The sequence below is a fragment of the Cheilinus undulatus genome, linkage group 12 (genome assembly GCF_018320785.1).
Source record: "Cheilinus undulatus linkage group 12, ASM1832078v1, whole genome shotgun sequence".
NCBI classification, from domain to species: Eukaryota; Metazoa; Chordata; class Actinopteri; order Labriformes; family Labridae; genus Cheilinus; species Cheilinus undulatus.
Genome location: NC_054876.1, coordinates 46,613,325 through 46,633,340, shown reverse-complemented (window position 1 = coordinate 46,633,340; position 20,016 = coordinate 46,613,325). Strand labels below are relative to the sequence as shown.

The 20,016-nt window shown below is 40.2% G+C and overlaps 1 protein-coding gene across 3 annotated transcripts in view; it reads left to right on the top strand.

Annotated features, from left to right (window-relative positions):
- LOC121519000 (polypeptide N-acetylgalactosaminyltransferase 10-like) overlaps window positions 1-19,058 on the top strand; it is a 105,556-nt gene extending 86,498 nt beyond the window's left edge. The window contains exons 8-14 of one of the 3 annotated variants that reach the window (XR_005992681.1): window positions 4,523-4,630; window positions 9,464-9,685; window positions 15,772-15,888; window positions 17,314-17,463; window positions 17,777-17,953; window positions 18,437-18,579; window positions 18,672-19,058. Coding sequence is in view for 1 of the 3 variants with exons in the window: in XM_041801738.1 (XP_041657672.1) it covers window positions 4,523-4,630; window positions 9,464-9,685; window positions 15,772-15,888; window positions 17,314-17,463; window positions 17,777-17,941 (762 nt within the window). In the remaining 2 variants the exon portion in view is untranslated. The other 2 variants (XR_005992682.1, XM_041801738.1) reach the window with 2 other exon arrangements.
- Window positions 19,059-20,016: the final 958 nt, after the last annotated feature.

The window sequence follows — 20,016 nt, the reverse complement described above, 5'->3', positions numbered from 1 at the left end:
CTGAGCTATAGGTGAAGATTTCATTAATATGACGCTGCAGGGGACTGATAACCCTGACAGCTGTGACCTTGTCATTGAGTGGGGTTCAAAAACCTCTCATGATTTATTTCTTTTTTGAAGCTTTTCTGCTTATATCAGTAATTTACTGAGATAATATCTTGTGCCAGGGCTATTATTTTGGCAAAGATTATCCTGCTATCAGCACATGCCTAGCTGTGCCTCCTAAGTCTCCTTATTGCCCTCCGATATTCAATTTGGTTTCCATTTTATTAAGATCCCCATTAGCTGATACGGCGCAGACATCCAATCTCCTGAGGTGAGAAGATTAACAAGCTCTCATACTAATCCTTACAGTGCTGCTCCCACGGACAGCCAGACCCTGCTGGCATGTGAAACACAATCATGGCTTCCACTGGTACACTTAATCAAAAGCTCCATCCTGGCCACACTGGTATGGGAACACTGGACAATTCCTGCTCCCACAGTGAAATCATCTCAGTACATACGAGCACAAAGAGCAGAGAGGCAATCTGACCTCACGGGCCGAGCAGGAGGAAAATACGAGCCATAAAACTGGCGGTGGATCTTCTTTTTATTTCGCAGCGGAAGATCGGACTTTCTGTTATGCAAACATTTCTCAGATACAGAGCCGCTCTGGAGGCAAAAATAATTAAACCTCCATGGATGGAGCCAGAAGAATGAGTTATTCAGAGCAAAAGTTGGCTGGGAACAAACTTTTTATAAAAGCTCACATTAAAATATTCATTACATAATGTTTTTTTTCACTCATGACTGTAGGAGTCAGAAAAAAGGAAAATGTTGCCTCAAAAGTTCATCACCTCTCAGAGTCAGGATTTCATGACATCACTACTGAACAATGCAAGGACGAACAAAAGGAAGGGTTGATGAGGTGGACTTAGGTGTTGCTTACTACCAGATTTCCATGTGCCAAATAAAGCTCATAATGTTCAAACCTAACCTTGGAAAGCCGATGGATTTTACAGCCTCCATGTCATGTCTGTCTCCACTGGTTCCCATCTCTCTGGGATAAAATAGTGAAAAAATGAACATTCTGCAACTAACAGTTTTAAAAAATACACATATATACAAAAAAGTCCATGCGCTTTTTTGCAGTTTGATTCATTTGTGCCATTCCTCAAAGCAGTAGAGCTTGCCATTGGTCGACAGCCACTCCCAGAGCACATTGCAGGTAAACAATACGGTGATGCCCATGGCAGAAAGCTGAAGTATGTAACACATCTATTGTTTTTCTCTCTGTGACTTTTATGGCTCTAAAAATGCAAATTGAATGTAATTATTGACTAAAATGCAAAGAAGCCTAATGTCAACAGCAGAATTTCCACCATCTACTGACGCCAAACCAGTCAAACGACTGTCAAAGGTCGTTGTTTATACTTTCTTGTTTGCAGCAATTTAAGAATCAGTGCCTGCAACATCTATTTTTCCTCAAGTACATTGTATTTTGAAGATGCATAGATTTATTTTTCCTTATATATGAGTCGGTAAAGTAGTCTATGCTGCCCTTTCTAAAGCCCCTTTGTTCTTCATCTATGTACGATGATGCACCAAGCACCAAGTCAAATTTCTTGTCTTACTTGGCAAAAACACTAGATTCTGATAAACTGTAATGTATATGCATACTGTTTTCTCTTTTTAAACATTTATAGCATCCAAATGGTTTGGGGCTGAACACCACAGCCAGAGTAGATGACATGAGGGAGGTAGCGCAGTAAGATGCAGACCATAACGAAAATATACTCGCTGCAAAGGCTATTAAACCAGAGAAGCATATCCAGCCCTTACACCCTGTGTTGCCATAATTTTTACTGCAGCACAGCCTTGGTCTCCCCAGTCTGCTGCAGATGAAGCTCCAACGCCAGCAAAAAGACTCAGATCACACAAAAGAACAAAACTATGGAACAACAGAATTCACTCCAGCTGCATGAATAAAACATGTTGCTTGAAGACAAAAAAATCCAACCAAGACTAAAAGTGCAACTAGAACCTGGATTGTCTCCTCCGGTGTCGCTGGATAAATAAAACATACATGCATACAGTTCAGTTCATACAATATTTCAACTCTGTTTGGTTCTTCCACATCAATAATGACTCAACCAAAGGCTGGCAGTATTAATCATAGGGGTTCTTTGATGGTCCAAAGTTAGTACTGGATGTTTCTCTAAGACTATTTTTGTTTTCAGCCTGGTGTTGACACCTGGACTATAGAGCTCAAGTGACTGCCCTTGTTTTCAACAGCTCTTAATCTCAACGCGTGGCTCCAGAGCCACATGTGGCTCTTCAGTGATTATTTGTGGCTTCTTTATGTATTAATTTTAAATATTATTCCCCCAGAACTCCTTGAAAAAGGGGATTTTTTTTGCCCTTTTCACCATTTTTCCCACTTGTCACCAATTTAAGCTACCTTGTGCCATTGAATACCACTTTTTTTCTACTTTTTTGCCATTTTTGCCACTGTTTTTGCAACATTTTACCAATTTTTCACCACTGTTATCCCTTTTTTGCCCTTTTTCACACATTTTTCTCCTTATCTTCACCCATTTAAGCAACCCTTTTTTAATTAAATACAACTTTTTCCTAGTTTTTGCCCATTTTAGCCACTTCTTTTTGCTACTTTAATGCCATTTTTGCCCTTTTTCACCTCTTTTCAACCATTTCATCTATCTTATGCCACTAAATACCACGTTTCCTTTTTTTTTTGCCCATTTTTGCCATTCTTGACTGCTTTTGCCCATTACAGTCACTGTTCACTCATTTTTTTGTCACTTGTCACCAATTTTTGCTACTTTCTGACCCTTTTCTACTTTTCCTCCCCATTTTCACCCATTTTTGTTGCTTTTTGACCATTTTTGCCACCTTTAACTTTTTTTCATTGCTACTTCAAGCTGTTTTTGCCACTTTTCACGACTTAGATTGTGGCTCTTGCAAGGGTATTTTCAACAATTTTGCTCTTTGTTTGAGCAGAGTTGAGTAACACAGCCCACAGCCAAAATTGAAGTTAAAAAATAATGTTTTTTAAAGGCAAATATATTAGAAAGAAGTCAAAATCATGAGTTTTAAAGGTCAAAATATGACATAAAATTTCAATTCATGAAATTAATAGTCAAAATAAGATTCAAATTATTCAATTGTGAGTCTGAAAGCGCAAACTATTGGATTATGAGGTCAAAGTTTGGAGTTGAAAATTTGAGATAAATACAAAATAAGTGGTTTAAAAGGTCAAAATATTTTATGAGAAGTCAAAATTATGAGTTGAAATGCTCAGAGTATGAAATAAAAAGTCAAAATCCTAATTTTGAGTCCTAAATGCTAGATGCTAAATTGAAAATATGAGATTAAAACACAAATTGATTTCTTTTCCCACACTCCTGACTTCTTATTTAAATGTTTTAGCTCCTTACTTTTTCTGATTTTGTGACTTCACAAGGATATCTTAAATCATCAAGGATATGTTCACATTTTTATACTTGAGGAAATCTGCAGACCTCAGACTGATGGGCCAGTTATAACAGAAATATGAGATCATCTCCTAGGCCGGATTTGGCCCCCTGGCCTTGAGTTTGACACCTGTGCTCCACGTTTATAAGTGTCTGCCTAAGTTCTTAAAACAACTTCCTTCCGTGTCTAATCTTCAAGCAGCAAAATTGTCTTTCCATTTAATTCCAATAAAGAGAAAAAGTCTCTAAACCTTGAACCTCTTCCTCCATTCTTGTTTGTTTTCATGTTTAAATCCAGCGTTTCTTTTCCCCACTTTTCATTCCGCCATTGTCTCCTAAACAAAACCCATTTTCCATCTCGCCCGCTGCCTCTAAGTCCTTCTTTCTCCTTCATCCTCTTTGTGGCCTCACTTCCTTTCTCAGGGTTTATTTTCAACAGTGGAAGCCAAAAAAGTGAATCGCTGCTTTTGTGCTCGTTATAGTTTGTGGATTTAAATGAGGAACGACTGCTGGATGTCTGTATTATGTGCGATAAGGAAGGGGAAGTCATAAAAACAGCACAGAAGTGCTTTTAAAGGTGGGTTATCATGGACCAAAGCAAGTCCATTAGGGGGCTTAGAACATATTGGAATCTTGCTGTATCATTTAATCTTTTTAGAGAGATGGTGGAGGGTCATGTAGTTGTCTTGCCATTAGAAATAAAGTTAAGCACTGTGATAAATGCTGTGACTTTACCCAGGGGCTCTGTGCTTCTTGACTCCAATGCTGCAGGCCAGGTGAGGTCTCCTGTTCTTCCTCTTCTATCCTGTAACTTCATCGTGTCTGATTCATTTCCCTCTCCTCTGTCTCAGGGGATTTAAAGCCTGTAAGAACCACAGCACTTCATACTGTTTTCTTCTTCTTAGCCATCTGTCGATGACTCATCTCATCAAGCTTGAGCATATTCCTCCTTCCCCTTTCTTTAACTTTTCACAACTTTCTATTCAAACGTAGAGTTGGATGTGTGATAAAAGAGCGTTCTCTCCTCCTCCTGTGTTTCTCTGCAGGTGTGGATGTGCGGTGGTCGGATGGAGGACATCCCTTGCTCCAGGGTAGGGCACATCTACAGGAAGTACGTCCCCTACAAAGTCCCTGGTGGGATCAGCTTGGCAAAGGTAATCCTTCATCTCATTCGCCTGCTTGGCTCGTGACGATACACACAATACAGCAGATTAGTCACAGGGTTTTGTGTTCTACATCTCCCTCATACAGGGGTTTAAGTTGGCGTAATGCTGTCACATCACTTCTCCAACAGCTGAGCCACGACAATGGATTACATGATATCAGAAGTCAAAATCACTGCAGAAGATTAATAGGCGGAAGAATCGGAAGAAAAGAATATGCGCTGGTTAGCATAGATTGTTTTCTATGCAAACCCCAATTCCAAAAAAGTTGGGTCATTGTGTAAAATGTGAATGAAAAACAGAATCAGTGATTTGCTAAATATTTTCAAACTAAATTCAATTGAATACAGCAAAAAGATAACGTAATCAAGGTTCAAACTGGTGAAATGTATTGTTCTTTGGATAATATACACATTCTAAACTGAATGCATGTAGCAACTTCCAAAAAAGCCGGGACAGGGGCATGTTTTCCACTGTGTTGCATCACCTTCTCCTCCAACTATACTCTGAGCGTCTGGGGACTGAAGACGCCACTCAAGGATTGAAAGTGGTATATCTAAAGTTGCTTAACAGTGTGGGGTTTCTTTTGTCATATTTTACCCTCCCTTGATAATGCAGCATACAGTCTTAATGGTAGACTTGTGTTGGTTGCATACAGACTAGTCTAGACCCTGTCTACATCCGGGACCTGGAAGAGAGGTCATCAGGTGGTCCCCAACCTTTATGGGGTGTTTTGACCCTTAACCACAACACCCTCTGGTTAGCGGGTCCGCAGTGACTGGCCAGGTCTCCTCCAGGCGTCCAACTTGTGTCCTCCCTTTTATTCCAGAGCCAGCAGGAGGCTCTCTCTGCTGCTTCCCCCAGCCTACAAATGGCAGCTTTCCTCTCATGGCCTCTCAGTCATGAGGTTCCACACAGATTGTGCTGGGAATCCCTGGCATCCTACCTCCACAGTCTTCAGCAAAGTTACCCAACCCTTGTCCTGACAGTCCTGAACAAGCTGTTGGTACTTTGCTTTCTTCCTCACAGCCATCCTCCCAGAGTACCGTTAACTCCACCAACAGAATCTTCTTTCCTTCTGGTGACCATATGACCATGTCCGGTCTCAGGGATGTGGATAGTACCACCTCAGGGAAGTGGAGTTCAAGGTCCAAGCACCTTGACTTGTGAGCGCGATGAATTTGGCTCTCCTTGGCATTGTGTCGATGAAATAATCAGAGCCCTCACTTTAAAAGACAAGATGTACGCATATCCATCCATCCATCTACTTCCGCATATCCGTGGTCGGGTCGCGGTTGCAGAAGGCGAAGAAGGTCAACCCAGATGTTCCACTCCTTCTCAACATTTTCCAGTTCCTTCTGAGGGATTCCAAGGCGCACCTATGCCAGATGGGATATATAATCCCTCCAGTTTTCTGGGTCTGCCTCAGGATCTGGATGTGCCTGGAAGACCTCCACAGGAAGTCCCCCAGGAGGCATCCTGATCAGTTGCCCGAACCAACTCAGCTGGCTCCTTGCAATGTGAAGGAGCAGGGGCTTTACTTTAAGATCCTCCTGGATGTCTGAGCTCCTCACCCTATCCCTGAGGCTGAGCCCTGCCGATCTCCTCATTTATTCGGTCATTACCCAGAGTTCATGACCATAGGTGAGGGTTGGGACATAGATTGACCGGTAAATTGAGAGCTTTGCCTTTCGGCTTAGCGGCCTCTTCACCACAACGATCAGGCAGCACCTGCAAAACAGCTGATGCTGCACCAATCACCAAAAACCTGTCACAGTGAAAACAGCTTTCTACTAAGTCATTTCTGTTAAAAAATATGTAATTTAAAATAAGTGATTGCATAAATATTTACCCCCTTCAATTTTAGTAGAGTCACCTTTGGCTGCAATCACAGCTCTGGGTCTGTGTGGATCAGTGTCAGTCAGGCTCACACATCTGGACACTGCAATTTCACTCCATTCTTCTTTGCAAAACTGCTTAAGCTCTGTCAGGTTGCAGGGATGAGGCGTGAACAGCCCTCATCAAGTCAAGCCACAAATTCTCTATTGGACCGAGGGCTGGTCGTTGACCCAACCATTCCAGAACATTCAACTATTTCTGTGTGGCTTTTGCTGTATGCTTTGGGTGATTGTCTTGTTGGACAATAAATCTCCTCCAAGCTGTAGCTCTCTCGCAGACTGAATAAGAATGTCAGCCAGGATTTTACCATATTTTGCCAAATTTATTTTACCCTCTAACTGTACAAGCCTTCCAGGGCCGGCTTCTGAGAAGCACCCCCACAGCATGATGCTGCCACCACAGTGCTTCACAGTGGGGATCGTTTGTTTGTGGTGATGTGCAGCATTTGGTGCCATCAGACCGAAGAACTTTCTTCCACTTGCCTATGGACCTCTGTGGAATTAGGTCAGTCTCTTTAAAGCAGGAGAATATTTATGCAGTCACCTTATTCTTGAACACATTTTTATTCTATTGAATGACACGTTTTTTTTAATGCAGTGTTGCCTGATGGTTTAGAGGCATGGGAATTCCATGTTGATTATTCAGCCTTGCCCCCTGTGTACTCCTTTTATATTCAATCATGTTACTAACTTACCTGTGAAGTGTTACAGGTGCTTATTTTTAACACTCAACAACTTCCTTGGCCTTTTCTTGCCTCTGTACCAAATTTTTTGGGACATGCAGAAGACATTTAAACCAGAATGTGCTTATACTTCCAAAAATCAGTAACATGACTGACTGTCATGTCTTTGTGCTGTATTTAATTGGACAAAGCTTGACAAGGATTTGAAAGTTACTGTCCTGTTTTCTTTCACATTTTGCATAATGTCCCAAGATTTTTGGGAATTGGGCTCCTCGAGTATGGAAGGGCAGGTACATGCAAATTTCTATCTTGTTAAAGCAAGAGTGCAAGTGGGGCAAGACCAATAAAATGGCAGCATTTTGTTCCCTACACCCTGGACTAAGTGCCCTCTTCTTTCTCCTCTGAATGCATTAGAGAGCACTTCACAGTCGGCTCAGCTCCCCCTAACAAAAGACCACCTGATGAGAGGCAGCAGTTTGCAGTCTATCCTCTATCTACAACTCCTAGCCTTTGCAGGTGTTACTGTGAAGAATGAGCTTAACTTTCTTTGTTCTCTATACTCTTTTAAAGTACCTCCACTGAATGAGAAATTGTCTAAAAGAGCTAAATCATCGGGGTTGTAGCTGAGCACCATTCATTATGTATGCCTCCACCGCAGCAGCCAAGAACTGGGCTCTGGTTGGCTCAGTATGCAACTCAGAGGCACTGGCCTTTGTTTAGATTTTTTTATTCCGGCCCACAGTCTTTAAACGGGACATCAGGCGAATGCTGATGGCTCTGAGTTAACCTTTCTCTTCTGCGCACAAAACTCACATTGCTGTTTCACAATCATTGTTTTATTTCAGTTTAAATGCTTTTGTGTTCTACATTCAAGCAGAGCAACAGAAAAGGTCGCCTGGAGTTTGGATTGCTTTCTACTGGGGGAAGTTAGTACCAGCTGCAGCAAAGTTAAGTTTTGCTGGATGTTTGGTTTTAAGAAAAGAAATTGATGCCTCTGTCAGGCAAACTCTGCAAGAAGTTTTAAAACGACTTACAGCAGACGAGGTCAATATTTATATTCATATAACAGTGCTTCTAGTAGATTATCTCCAGTGCCAGGGGACTGTGGGCTTTTCTATAGGAGGCTCATAGAAAGTTTGGATTCCTGCTTAGAAAAATAAAAAGGAAATTACAGTCATTGAAACATTCCTGCATATCAAATGAATGAGTGACCCAAGTTTTGCTTATTCTGTATACATTATATCAGGAGTGTCAAACTTTAATGCTATTAACTTGGATTAACAACCAAGTGGTGCTCAACCTTGCAATCAGAGGATCAATTTTTTCTGCTGTGAAGATAGGTGAGTTGATCCACAACTGCAGACTTGGACTTGCACATTGATCGATGGTTTTGCTGAGCAAGACAGTGTGGTGCTCCTTGTAACTGTCAGTCTTTCAGTCCTTGGTCCTCCCGGTCTCACTATACTCCTGGACATTAACCAGCTGGACTCCTGTGGGACAACTTCTCCTCAGTGGGTTTTTTTAATATGGTTGGCAAGACCGTGTGTCTAATGCTGATGTGCTCAGGAGAGTGGGGATGGTGAAGGGTCGGCTGTCTGATATGGAAGCTGCAGCTGCACTTCTACAGGCACCTGGTGCACTTTCCTGGCCTGACCCAGCTCACCACATACTGGGTCCCAAGGACTTGGTTGGCTGGTCCAAACCTTGGGGATGGCTACGTGTGTTGTGGAGGGGTCAGCTAAAAGAATATCCAGATAGATGAGGCATGGGACTGGTGAAGGCCTGGACAATGGCCACCATGAAGTCAGAGCAGTGCGGATCCAAGGTTGACGCCGCTCTAACCTGAAACTAAGACTTAAGAGAAAGCTAAAATGTTTAGTCAATGCTTTTTTAACCTCTCTAGTTTTCATTTTGGGTGACTGTGGCTCTGTAGGCAGAGTCGGTCCTCTCTATGCAGAAAGGTCTTGAGTTCAATCCCAGTCTCCTGAAGTCACATGTTAATGTGCCCTTGACCAAGACTCTTAACCCGTATTTGCTCCCACTGCTGCATCAGTTGCATGTGAATGTGTTTAAATGCGATTAGTTAATACTGAGGAACACTCTATAGTGGCCTTCCACATCAGTGTATGGATGTGGAGTGAATGTGTAAGAGTGACCTGCATTTGCAGAATTCGCTTTGAGTCAGAAGATTAGAAAGCACTCTACAAGCTCAAATCCATCCACCATTTCTATTTTGATTTCAGAACCTGAAACGTGTGGCGGAGGTCTGGATGGATGAGTACGCTGAGTACGTCTACCAGCGCCGGCCCGAGTATCGCCACCTCTCTGCAGGAGACATGACGGCCCAGAAGGAGCTGAGGAGCCGACTGAACTGCAAAAATTTTAAGTGGTTCATGAGCGAGGTGGCCTGGGATCTGCCCAAACACTACCCACCTGTGGAGCCTCCTGCTGCAGCCTGGGGATGGGTAAGGATCTGTTTTTGGTGTTGCTTGGACTAAGGGAGGAAATATACTGTAGCAAAGGCCTCTGTGCTATGAATTCTTATTCTTTAATTCACTGCCCTGAAAAAAATGATCTCTCTCTGATTACCTCATCTAAAGTAGTTCTTAACTGGAATAATAATCCACACTTGAAGGACTCTTGAGTGGATTAGACGTTGAAAAATTCCACCACTACTTATTAAACTTGGTACAAAGCTAATATGTATTTGCAGAGCACACCTAATATTTCCATGTATTTTTTTAGTCTTATGCAGACCTGACTGACAGGTGGTTGTGAATAAGGTGTAATGATCTCCAACCACCAGCACTTACATTTAATACCCCAGAGTTAATAATAATATATTATTATTCTACATGGAAAAGTAAGTTTGATAATGACTGATGAAGATCCTCTACCTTCTTAAGATCCAAGAATAGAAAGAAAAGTTCAGAAAGTAAATAAGAAGGGTATACATACTAAAGAAGTTATGAAATATAATGAAAAAGAAGGCAGCAACCACCTTTCATGTGGACTGATGGCAGTTTCCCTATATTCACATCAAAATCATCAACTGAACGCATCATTTAAAGCTTACTTTAAGTACTGTGTAGCTACTGAAGAGCTGTAAAGTCAAATAGCATCTTTGCTGAATTAAACAGGCTATAGCTGCATATATGGTGCCTAATGTTGTTACCACTTTACACCAGGAAATGGCGGACATCAGTAACTTTAATCCCAGCAGCATTTGTGGGTGTGTTTCTATTCATAGTTTTGGAGTTTATAGAGTTTTAAAGGCACACCCATTCAAGGAGATGTGGACATGGTAGTAGTTGTAGTTGTTGTAGTCGGAGCATAACAGAGAGAAAGAGAGCAAATTGTAGCGAGAATACTCACAATGCTGGGAGGAATAGAGGAATATTCACCCTCTGACATGAAACCGTGGGTGAGACTGACGTTGCGTCTGTGAGCAGCGACAGAGAGTCCGTGCGCCATGACAGTTCACAAACAGCACATACCGAAGCCAATGCTTTGCCTCACCGTGGCTGGGGTGGGAGTAATCAACAAAGGAGGGGATATGGTGGGGGTATTATGGGTCAAAACACCGTGAGTAGTGACGGAGGTAGCGGGAATTAAATAAACACGGAGGAAGGGGCAGACGTAGTAGAATCCGTGGGAGAAAACGTACAGCCAATGGCGGTGGAGGCCGCCTGGTGAAATCAGAATATGCAAATTAGATGAGTTAATGTACTCCCTTCACAAACTTTGGGTCATACTGAAAATTTTTCTCATTTACAGTATGCCTTTTTCTCTAACCAATTTTTAGCTAGAGCCTTTTGAAATCTAAAATGTTGAAATCTTTGAAATCAAAATTGAATATTTTCTTGAAAAAACTCTGGCGAACAAAGGGTTAAACATTTTAAAAGTGTTTATACACTCAAAATTTTAAGACCAGTTGAAAAATTGCAAGAATTTGTTTTTTGCACTGTTGGAGCTGTTAGAGCTTCAACAGTTCAAAATCCAAGAAGAAGAAGTGGAAGTGAGACAAAAAAACATTTGAGAGAGCAATTTATTGAAAACAACAATTAAACCAGGGGTGTCAAACTCAATCACAGCAGGGGCCGGATTCTGGATTCAGGTCCAACCTGAGGGCCAAACAGGGTCACCTTTTTAACCAGAAACTCTCAACCTCATTTCACCAGTAAGAACATATGAAAAAAACTTATTACTGATAAATGATTTTGACATTTAAAAAGTTAAAAAGATAAGTTTAAAGGCTCACAATCTGAGAAAAGTAAATTTATTAGTTCAAAAAGGTCAAAACATGAAATTGAAAAATGTTTTTTAAAGGCAAATATATCAGAAAGCAGTCAAACTCGAGTTTAAAAGGTCAAAATGTTAAAAAAATATATATAATCATGAAATTAAAAGTGAAATTAGGATTCAGATTTTAAATTGTGAGTCTATAAGGTCAAACTATGGGATTATGAAGTCAAAGTTTGAAGTAAAAAATTTGAGGTAAAATACAAAATAATTGCTTAAAAGGTCAAAATATCACTTAAAAAGTCCAATTTGCAAAGGTTTCTTCAGCCTTCATTCTTGTACTCTGGTTCAGTACACACAACCATAATCATGAGGAAGACTGCTAATGAAGGTCTGGAAGAAGATCTGAGAGGCACAGAATCCAAGGTGCTTGAAGGCCAGTATTTTCAGTCTCCACAGTCAGTGATGGTTTGGGGTACCATCATCTGCTGCTGGTGGTCCGGAGTTTGCATGTTCTACCCGTGTGCACGCATGGGTTCTCTCCGGGTACTCCGGCTTCCTCCCACCACCAAAAACACACTTGTTAGGTTAATTGGTGACTCTAATTTGGCTGTAAGTGTGAATGTGAGCGTGCCTGGTTGTTTCAAGTACTGAATGCATGAATGAACAGAATTTTTCACAAGGTCAACATCTCTGTATCATACATCCTTCTTTTTTTTTAATGGTATGAGATGATGGATTTTGATATTTGTGAGCTTTACGTTGTCATCGTCAACATAAAAACAAAAAAAAATATTGAAATATTTCAGTTAGGTTTTATGAATCTAGAATATAAGGGTGTTCCTCTTTTTGGATAAAATCACAGGAAAAAAATAACTTGTTTGAAGTATTCCTTTTGTCTAAGTTTCACCTGTGTATGCAGGATCCCAGGAGTAATTTATCAGAAAGAAAAAGGTGAAAAGCAGTACAGGCCTGGATTCCCACTAGTGAATGTAGGTTGTCAATATTAGATTTGCACATAAAATCAATATAACACAATTACTAAATGGTTCATGAAAGTTGTTTCAGTAGCAGAGAGTAGTTGAGGCCTATTCTATTCAATCAACAGCGATCCACCTTTTTTCATATCGATCCTTTGGAGGCTCCTAATTTTTAAAGTGATTATGCTGTAAATAAACATCCCATACAAAGCTGACCATCACAAGGCTCATAACAAAAAAACCAGTGTTACCATTTTAAAATGAAACTCAAGTGGGATTGTGCATCAGCGAAAGAAACTGATTGCAAAATTCCCAGTGAAACAACAGACAAAAAAAAAAACACAATGATGAAACCGGTTTGCAATAACACAGGTCGCTGCCCCCTCCTCCATCATGCTGCTACTATTGACAGGTCATTCTTGCCTCAGACCCAGGGGCCAAAGTGGAAAAAAAAACATTGGACTGCTGAGTGCACGTTGACAGCCCAGGATACTCTGGATCACAGCTTTATGTTCAGTCATACTCTGAAAAAATAGTGATTAATTAAAAAACAGGTAAGAATAAATATTTTTTTACACAGACATATGAAGGAGAGTCAGGGTGGGGAACACAAGTCATTCTGTTAAATTCCAGGTCATTTGTCAAATAAACATCAAGATTCAGAACTGTATTGTTTTCCCTGATTTAAGAGAAAGTGACAACAGTGGATGCTGCAAATCCTGAGCAATTTTGGACCATATATTAAAAAAAGATGTTCTTTAACCCACTATTTTCCATCAGATCAATGCTAAAGTTAGCTTTTACCCCGTTCCTGGTTGTCATTCATGGTCGATTATCCCAGCTTGTATAAATAACACATATTAATGTTCATTTTTAACATATTTATTCCAGCCTGAGGTAAAAGTCAATGTATTTACATTTACAAAGGAACTGTATTACTTTGTACTGTATCATTCATGCAACTAGTCATACAAATAAATTATGCTTTTAGCATTTGCATTAAGTTCAATTATTTTATTTAGCAGCACTTTATGATGCATCTGTTTACACTGTCTCCTAACTAACTCTTAACATGACACAAGCGAGCATCAGGGACAAAATAAACTCGATTTTACTGATTCCTATTGTAGCATCCTGACAGCACACAATACTGCACAACACAATATGACTTGGTGCAACATTTTTTGCCCCGCTCCTATTTTACTTTTTGTTTTTCATGTTGAGATGGTTGACGAACAAGGGAAGAGAGGGATGACAAGGCATCAGGAGTGTTGAACAGGAATATTTCCTTGATTTTCTTTCACTTCTCACATTCACAGAGCTTGTTAGCCTGCTTTACCATGTGGATAGGCAATTGCATGTTAATTATGCCCAGATCCAATACAAAGGGCCACACTGTTGTTCATCCCTATTCAGAATGAAAGCGCCAGAAGGGAGAGAATTAAATAATTTTTGATATTTAAAGGATCTAATGGAGAAATCAAGCATGCAATGTTGAGCAATGCAATGCAATGCAACCAAATACAACCAAAAGCAACACAATGCAACACAGCACAATGTAATGCAATGCTGGTGCTTAACATTAGCTCACCAAAAATACAATGTTTGAAGTCCTGCACTAGATCGGGTAACCAAGAGGTGATATGCAAAAATGTTCAGCTACATGGGTAGAAATTATATTTATATGATTTTACACACTTACACTGCTTAACAAATTTATTAGACCACCACCCAAAGTAAGGTTTATGCCACAGCTGCCCTAAATTAACAGCATTGGTAATTACCAAAATAATTTTTATGTTTCTGTAATGGTTAATACACCAATATGTAGAAGCTCTTTAACCAAAATGATATTTTTAATGCTAAAATATAATTATTATTTTTATCCATGAATTTCTAAATTTACTGATTTACAAAAAAACTGAAATAATAGTAAAGCACATAATTATTTCTTGATTAATATGTCAAATTATAGTTATTTACTTGCATTCCTGAAGAGAAAAATGAGTTTTAGTGGTTGAATGTTATGCTTGATTCATTTCTGACTTGTCAGAGAAGTCCAGTGAGCCAGCTCAAATTTGGGTGAATTCAGTTTGAAATTCCTCATTCCTGTTCAAAATGGTAAAACGTGGTCCGCATTAAAGCACTTCATGATGCTGGATGGTCACTGAGACAAATAGAGAAAGACATAAAGTGTTCTCACAGTGTGATCAATTATGCTTTGGAGTCAGTTGCTGAGACTGGTACTTGGAAAATGTGCCAAGGAAGAGGCAGGAAACCAAAGTTAACTGAAGCAGATGTCAGACACCTCAAGATTTGAAGTACTAGAGACAGATCTTCAGGCAGAGATGAATGCTTCTAGATCAGAGTCTGAGAAAGTCTCCAGAATGACCATAAGCAGACGACTGACGGAACAAGGCTTAAAGGGAAGAATAGCTGCTAAGAAGCCATTATTGAAGCCTGCAAACATCCAGAAACACCTCAGATTTGCCAGGGAGCACAAACACTGGACTGTTGATGACTGGAAGAAGGTACTCTGAACGGACGAGTCCAAGTTTGAACTCTTGGGTCAGCATGGTAGAATTTATTTCTGCAGAAAAGCTGGAGAACGTTTTGATGCCAGATGCATTGCACCCACAGTGAAACAGTGGAGATTCCATTATGGTATGGGGTTCCATTTGTGGATATGGCATGGGCAAATGAGTGAAAATGGACGGTATCATGAACAAGAACGTCTACCACAACATCTTACTGCATCATGGAATCCCTTCTGGACTGAATCTGATTGGTCGTGGGTTCATATACCAACAAGAGAATGACCCCTAAGCCTCTGCTTTTCTCCCAAAAGACTTGAGCAGGAGTTTGATTCACTTCCAATCTCCACCACTAATCAACAACAACTTCGGCTGCCTGCTGAGCTAATTTTAAGTCGTTAAGTCCGTGCATACTGTACCTACTAAATCACATGTTTTATTGCTGTGATTGGCCCGTGATGAATGAGACAATCACCAGTGAGATGTCTCTGAAATGATCCAATTATGGCTTTTCAATCAAACCTGACTCTATCAAATAAAAATAACTCAGTGGCTGATTGCTAACACTTGCTTTGATCTGATGCAAGCTCATGTGCTAAGTTTTTTTTTTCTAAATCCAGCCACAGATAAATTTATATCTGATGGTTTTGGTTGTTTACATTAACAATAAACAGAGGTTGTATTTGAGCCACAAATGATATATTGTGCATTAGTGTTTTCTTTTAAGAGCACTCCATGCCTTAGTGACTCCATTAGGACTATACTGGGTGTTTTTGTGTGTGTGTTTTTTTGTAGATAAGAAACGTGGGAAGTGGGATGTGTATGGAGATCAAACGGTTCGTGTCAGGGAGTCCAATCCGCCTGGAGAGCTGCGTGAAACCACGAGGCGAGGTGGGCTGGAGTCATGGACAGGTGAGGGTCGTTCGCTACACTCTCTTAAAAATTTCTCCTGAGGCTCAGATGTACTCCTTTATGGTGAAAAGAGCAAGCTGCACTTCATGTGCTGCATATGAAAGGACCTTTGTAAGTGAGCTCACGCACTGGAGGTCAATGTTTAGATCAGTGATTCTCAACGTGTGGCTCTTTTGTGAGTATTTGTGGCTCTTTTATGTCTTAATCTTAAATATTATTCCCCTAGAAAACCTTAAAAAGGGGAAACGTTTTGCCATTTGACCACTTTCCACCCATTTAAGCTATTTTTGCCATTAAACACCCCCTTTCTTTTGCTATTTTTTAGCCAATTTACAACTTCTTTTTGCCTTTTCCCTATTTTTTCCACTTTTATCCCATTTTTGCCCTTTTTCACAATTTTTTTGCCACTTTTTGCCCATTTAAGCTACCTTGTGCCATTAAATACCACTTGTTTCCTTTTTTCCAAAATTTTTGCCTCTTCTTTTTGCCAATTTTTTGCCCAATTTTGCCCTTTTTCACCAGTTTTTGTCACATTTTGCCCATTTAAGCTACCTTGTGCCATTAAATACCCCTATTTTTGTGTTTTTTGCCGATTTTTGCAACTTTTTTTGACACTTTCCCCATTTTTGCCACTTTTATCCCATTTTTGCCCTTGTTTAACCATTTTTTGCCACTCTTCATCAAAATAAGCTACTTTTCCCCATTAAATACCACTTGCTTCCTTTTTTTTTACAAATTTTTGCCAATTTCTTGCCCATTTTTGCCCTTTTTCACCAGTTTTTGTCACATTTTACCTTTTTCCATTACATACCACTTGTTTCCTATTTTTTTTTTTGCCCATTTTTGCCAATGTTGACTGATTTTTGCCCATTTTAGTTACTTTTCACTAATTTTTTTGCTATGTTTTTGCCACTTGTAATTTATTTTTTTGTCACCTCTCACCCGTTTTTTGCTACATTCTGACCATTTTTCAAATTTTCTCCCCATTTTTGCCACTTTTCACCCAGTTTTGCGACTTTTCGACAATTTTTGCTACCTTTAACTTATTTTTATTGCTACTTGAAGCTGTTTTTGCCACTTTTCACCACTTGGTTGAGCTGGGTTGAGTAACACTGGGTTGGGTCATGATGCAATGGAGGGGAGGCAGATTTTGACATTTGCAGTGAGGGACGGAAAGCATGAGCATCTTTTAGAAAAATATGTTTTCATTGAAGACAGTTTGACCAGTCATTTCCTACCAATGAATATAATTATCCCACTTCATATTCAAAGCAAACCCACTGTGACGAACAGAATATGTTAAGAGTTGTGCCTAAAACTTAACATTAGACTGTTTATCTTTTTGCCCAACAGATAACGTACCTTCCTTAAGAAAACCTCTACTATTGCTCCCTTTAAATAAAAGTTTCTCATCTCTTCCTGCAGGTGCTGACATTTGGTTGGAGGGAGGACATCCGGGTGGGCGACCCAATGCACACAAGGAAAGTCTGCTTTGACGCCGTCTCCCACAGCAGCCCTGTCACCCTGTATGACTGTCACGGCATGAAGGGGAACCAGCTGTGGAGATACAGAAAGGTACGAGAGATGATGGAAGGTGCCTGGGGTAAAAGGGGGTTCTTACTAATGCCTGTCCTCTTTCTTACACCTGGTTTATATCTTATGCAATCACACTATACAACCATGACAGCTTATTAGATTTATCTGTGTTTGCATTGCTCTGCAGTACTCTGCAATAGTCCACTCTGCTTGTTTTGCTTATTTCTGATAATTTGATTTAGAGATAAACCACAAACCAGCAAGGAGAGGTTTGAAACCTACCTATTCAGGACACTAAACTACACAACTATCCTTGACCACTGTCCTCTCCACTCCCTCTCCTTTCCTCCAGGATAAGAGTCTCTATCACCCCGTCAGCAACAGCTGCATCGACTGTAGCCCGAGTGAGCGGCGAGTCTTCATGAACACGTGTGACCCATCCTCTCTGAGTCAGCAGTGGCTGTTTGAGAAAACCAACGCAACCGTACTGGAGCACTTCAACCGGGGCGCCAACTGAGGCTGCTAAAAGGTGAATGACCAACATTATGATAACTCCCCTGTTCTATAGTGTCTATTAAAAGTAATCACCCCCTTGAATGCTCTAAATAATGCGTAATGATTTTGTAAATCAATCATAGTTTATATAATTTGGAATTTTTTAACTATTCCTATTTGACAGATTTGTGAAATGTTGATTGTCTGAGTGCAGTGAATGTGTCTTACGTGACTATAGTGTAATGATATAGTGCATATGTATGCAGTCACTCACAGATTTTTATCACTGAAATAACTTTGAAGAAATCTGATTTCATTTTGACACTGAAGAGTTTTTTGGGGTAAAAAAGCTGATTTCCTTTGGCCATGATTGATTAAAATCAATGAAAGTTTAAAATATTTTTAGGTAATGTACATCATTTCATGTCAACTCTTAAGATACAATTTTTTCGAACAATAATTCTTCAGCTGTAAGATATCTCATTATCTTTTTGTTTTTTGCTTTTGACCAGAACAGAAGTAGATAATGAGCTGCCTCAGCAACATTAAATGTGGATCGGCAGGGACTTTGTGCACTGGCTGAGCTGAAGAGACAGTCGGACCACATGCAACAACATCCAGATTACAATCATACAGCACGAGCTTGTGATGAGGAAAGGGGTAAAAGAAAAGACTTGATTACAGTCCACTTAAAGGAAGATTGAAATATGTAATTGTAGGGCATTTACTTTCTGTCTTGTGTTGTTCCACAGGATGGGAGCGCCACGGTGAAACCTGATCGTCCTGCAGAAAACAGATCCCACAAAGACTGATTTTTGGACATCAAGTGTTTCCAAAGAGTTGATTTTATTTTGTGAAGATGCTCCTGTCTTTCATTGCAAGTTTGAATCCATCGAACACTGCTGGACTCAATAGATTGTCTATTACAATGCCTCTTTCATCATGCCTTTTTCAATGGTTGCCTTATGCCTTATACATGTCCAACTTTGGGAAATACCAGCCCCTTTTGTGCAAAAATATACCAAAAGAGCATTTGGTAGCATATGTGGTCTCTTGTTTTTGTAAGCTGTAACTCTGTGAGAGCTGGAGGAAAATCTCTGAAAACTTAAGACGTATTCCTGCACAGATACGCTGCAAGAAAATGCCTGTAAGTGACGAAGCAGTCTTGTACAATCATGTATTCTAAGTGCAAATTTATATTTTTATACAGAGCAATAAAGTTGTACAAAAACAAACATTATACCCTTTATTTGTTCTTTTACCGGTGATGTACTGTCTTACAGTGGATTCCCACAGCAGCCGTGTTCCTGTGACATCACGTTCATAGTGGAGAGCTCTTATGTTGTCATATCTTACTGTAGCATAGAGGTAGCACACCACATATCCATTTTGAAACAACATACTTCAACGTTGTTCTCCAGTCATTTGGAAGCAGACGCTTGGTGGGCTGCAATAAGACTTACTTAGACTGTTAAAGGTTTTTAAAAAGTTCTTTTTGAGCACATAATTGAGGACATTTTCCTCTATAGACCCTTTAAGTGGTAGTAAACAGTATGACTCCAATGTCAAGAACTGTGATATCTGAATGTGTCTGAAATGAGAATTTTACTCAAAAAAGTTAACATTCACAAACGGGCAGATTGGCCGACCTGTAAACTCTTACTCACCTGGGTACAAAAAGAAATAGGGCAGCAAGCAGCACTAAATGGGCCCTCACACCTTCAGGCACATTGGGGCTTGGCGCATGTCGGATTGTGGCGTGGTCGAATGGGCCTGCTACAGTTTTTTCTTAACCTGACACGCCAGATGGATGTGTTTCACACATCAATCTGGGAAAGCTTCAATAGGAAATGTTTGGGAAAAGGCAGAGGCTTTGAAAAAAGCTTGGAGTGTGGTTGGATGAACGTTCTGTCTCACATCTCTATGGGCCAATCAGAGCAACAAAACACGTGACGTAGCCACTATCGAGCTGCGCATGCGCAGCTGCCGAGGAATAACGCAAAACATGGCCACTATAGACATGTAAGTACTCGACTTTCGTCATTTTTGAAAAGAAAACAACTCACCGCTGTCTTTGTTCTTCTTTTAACGAAGAAA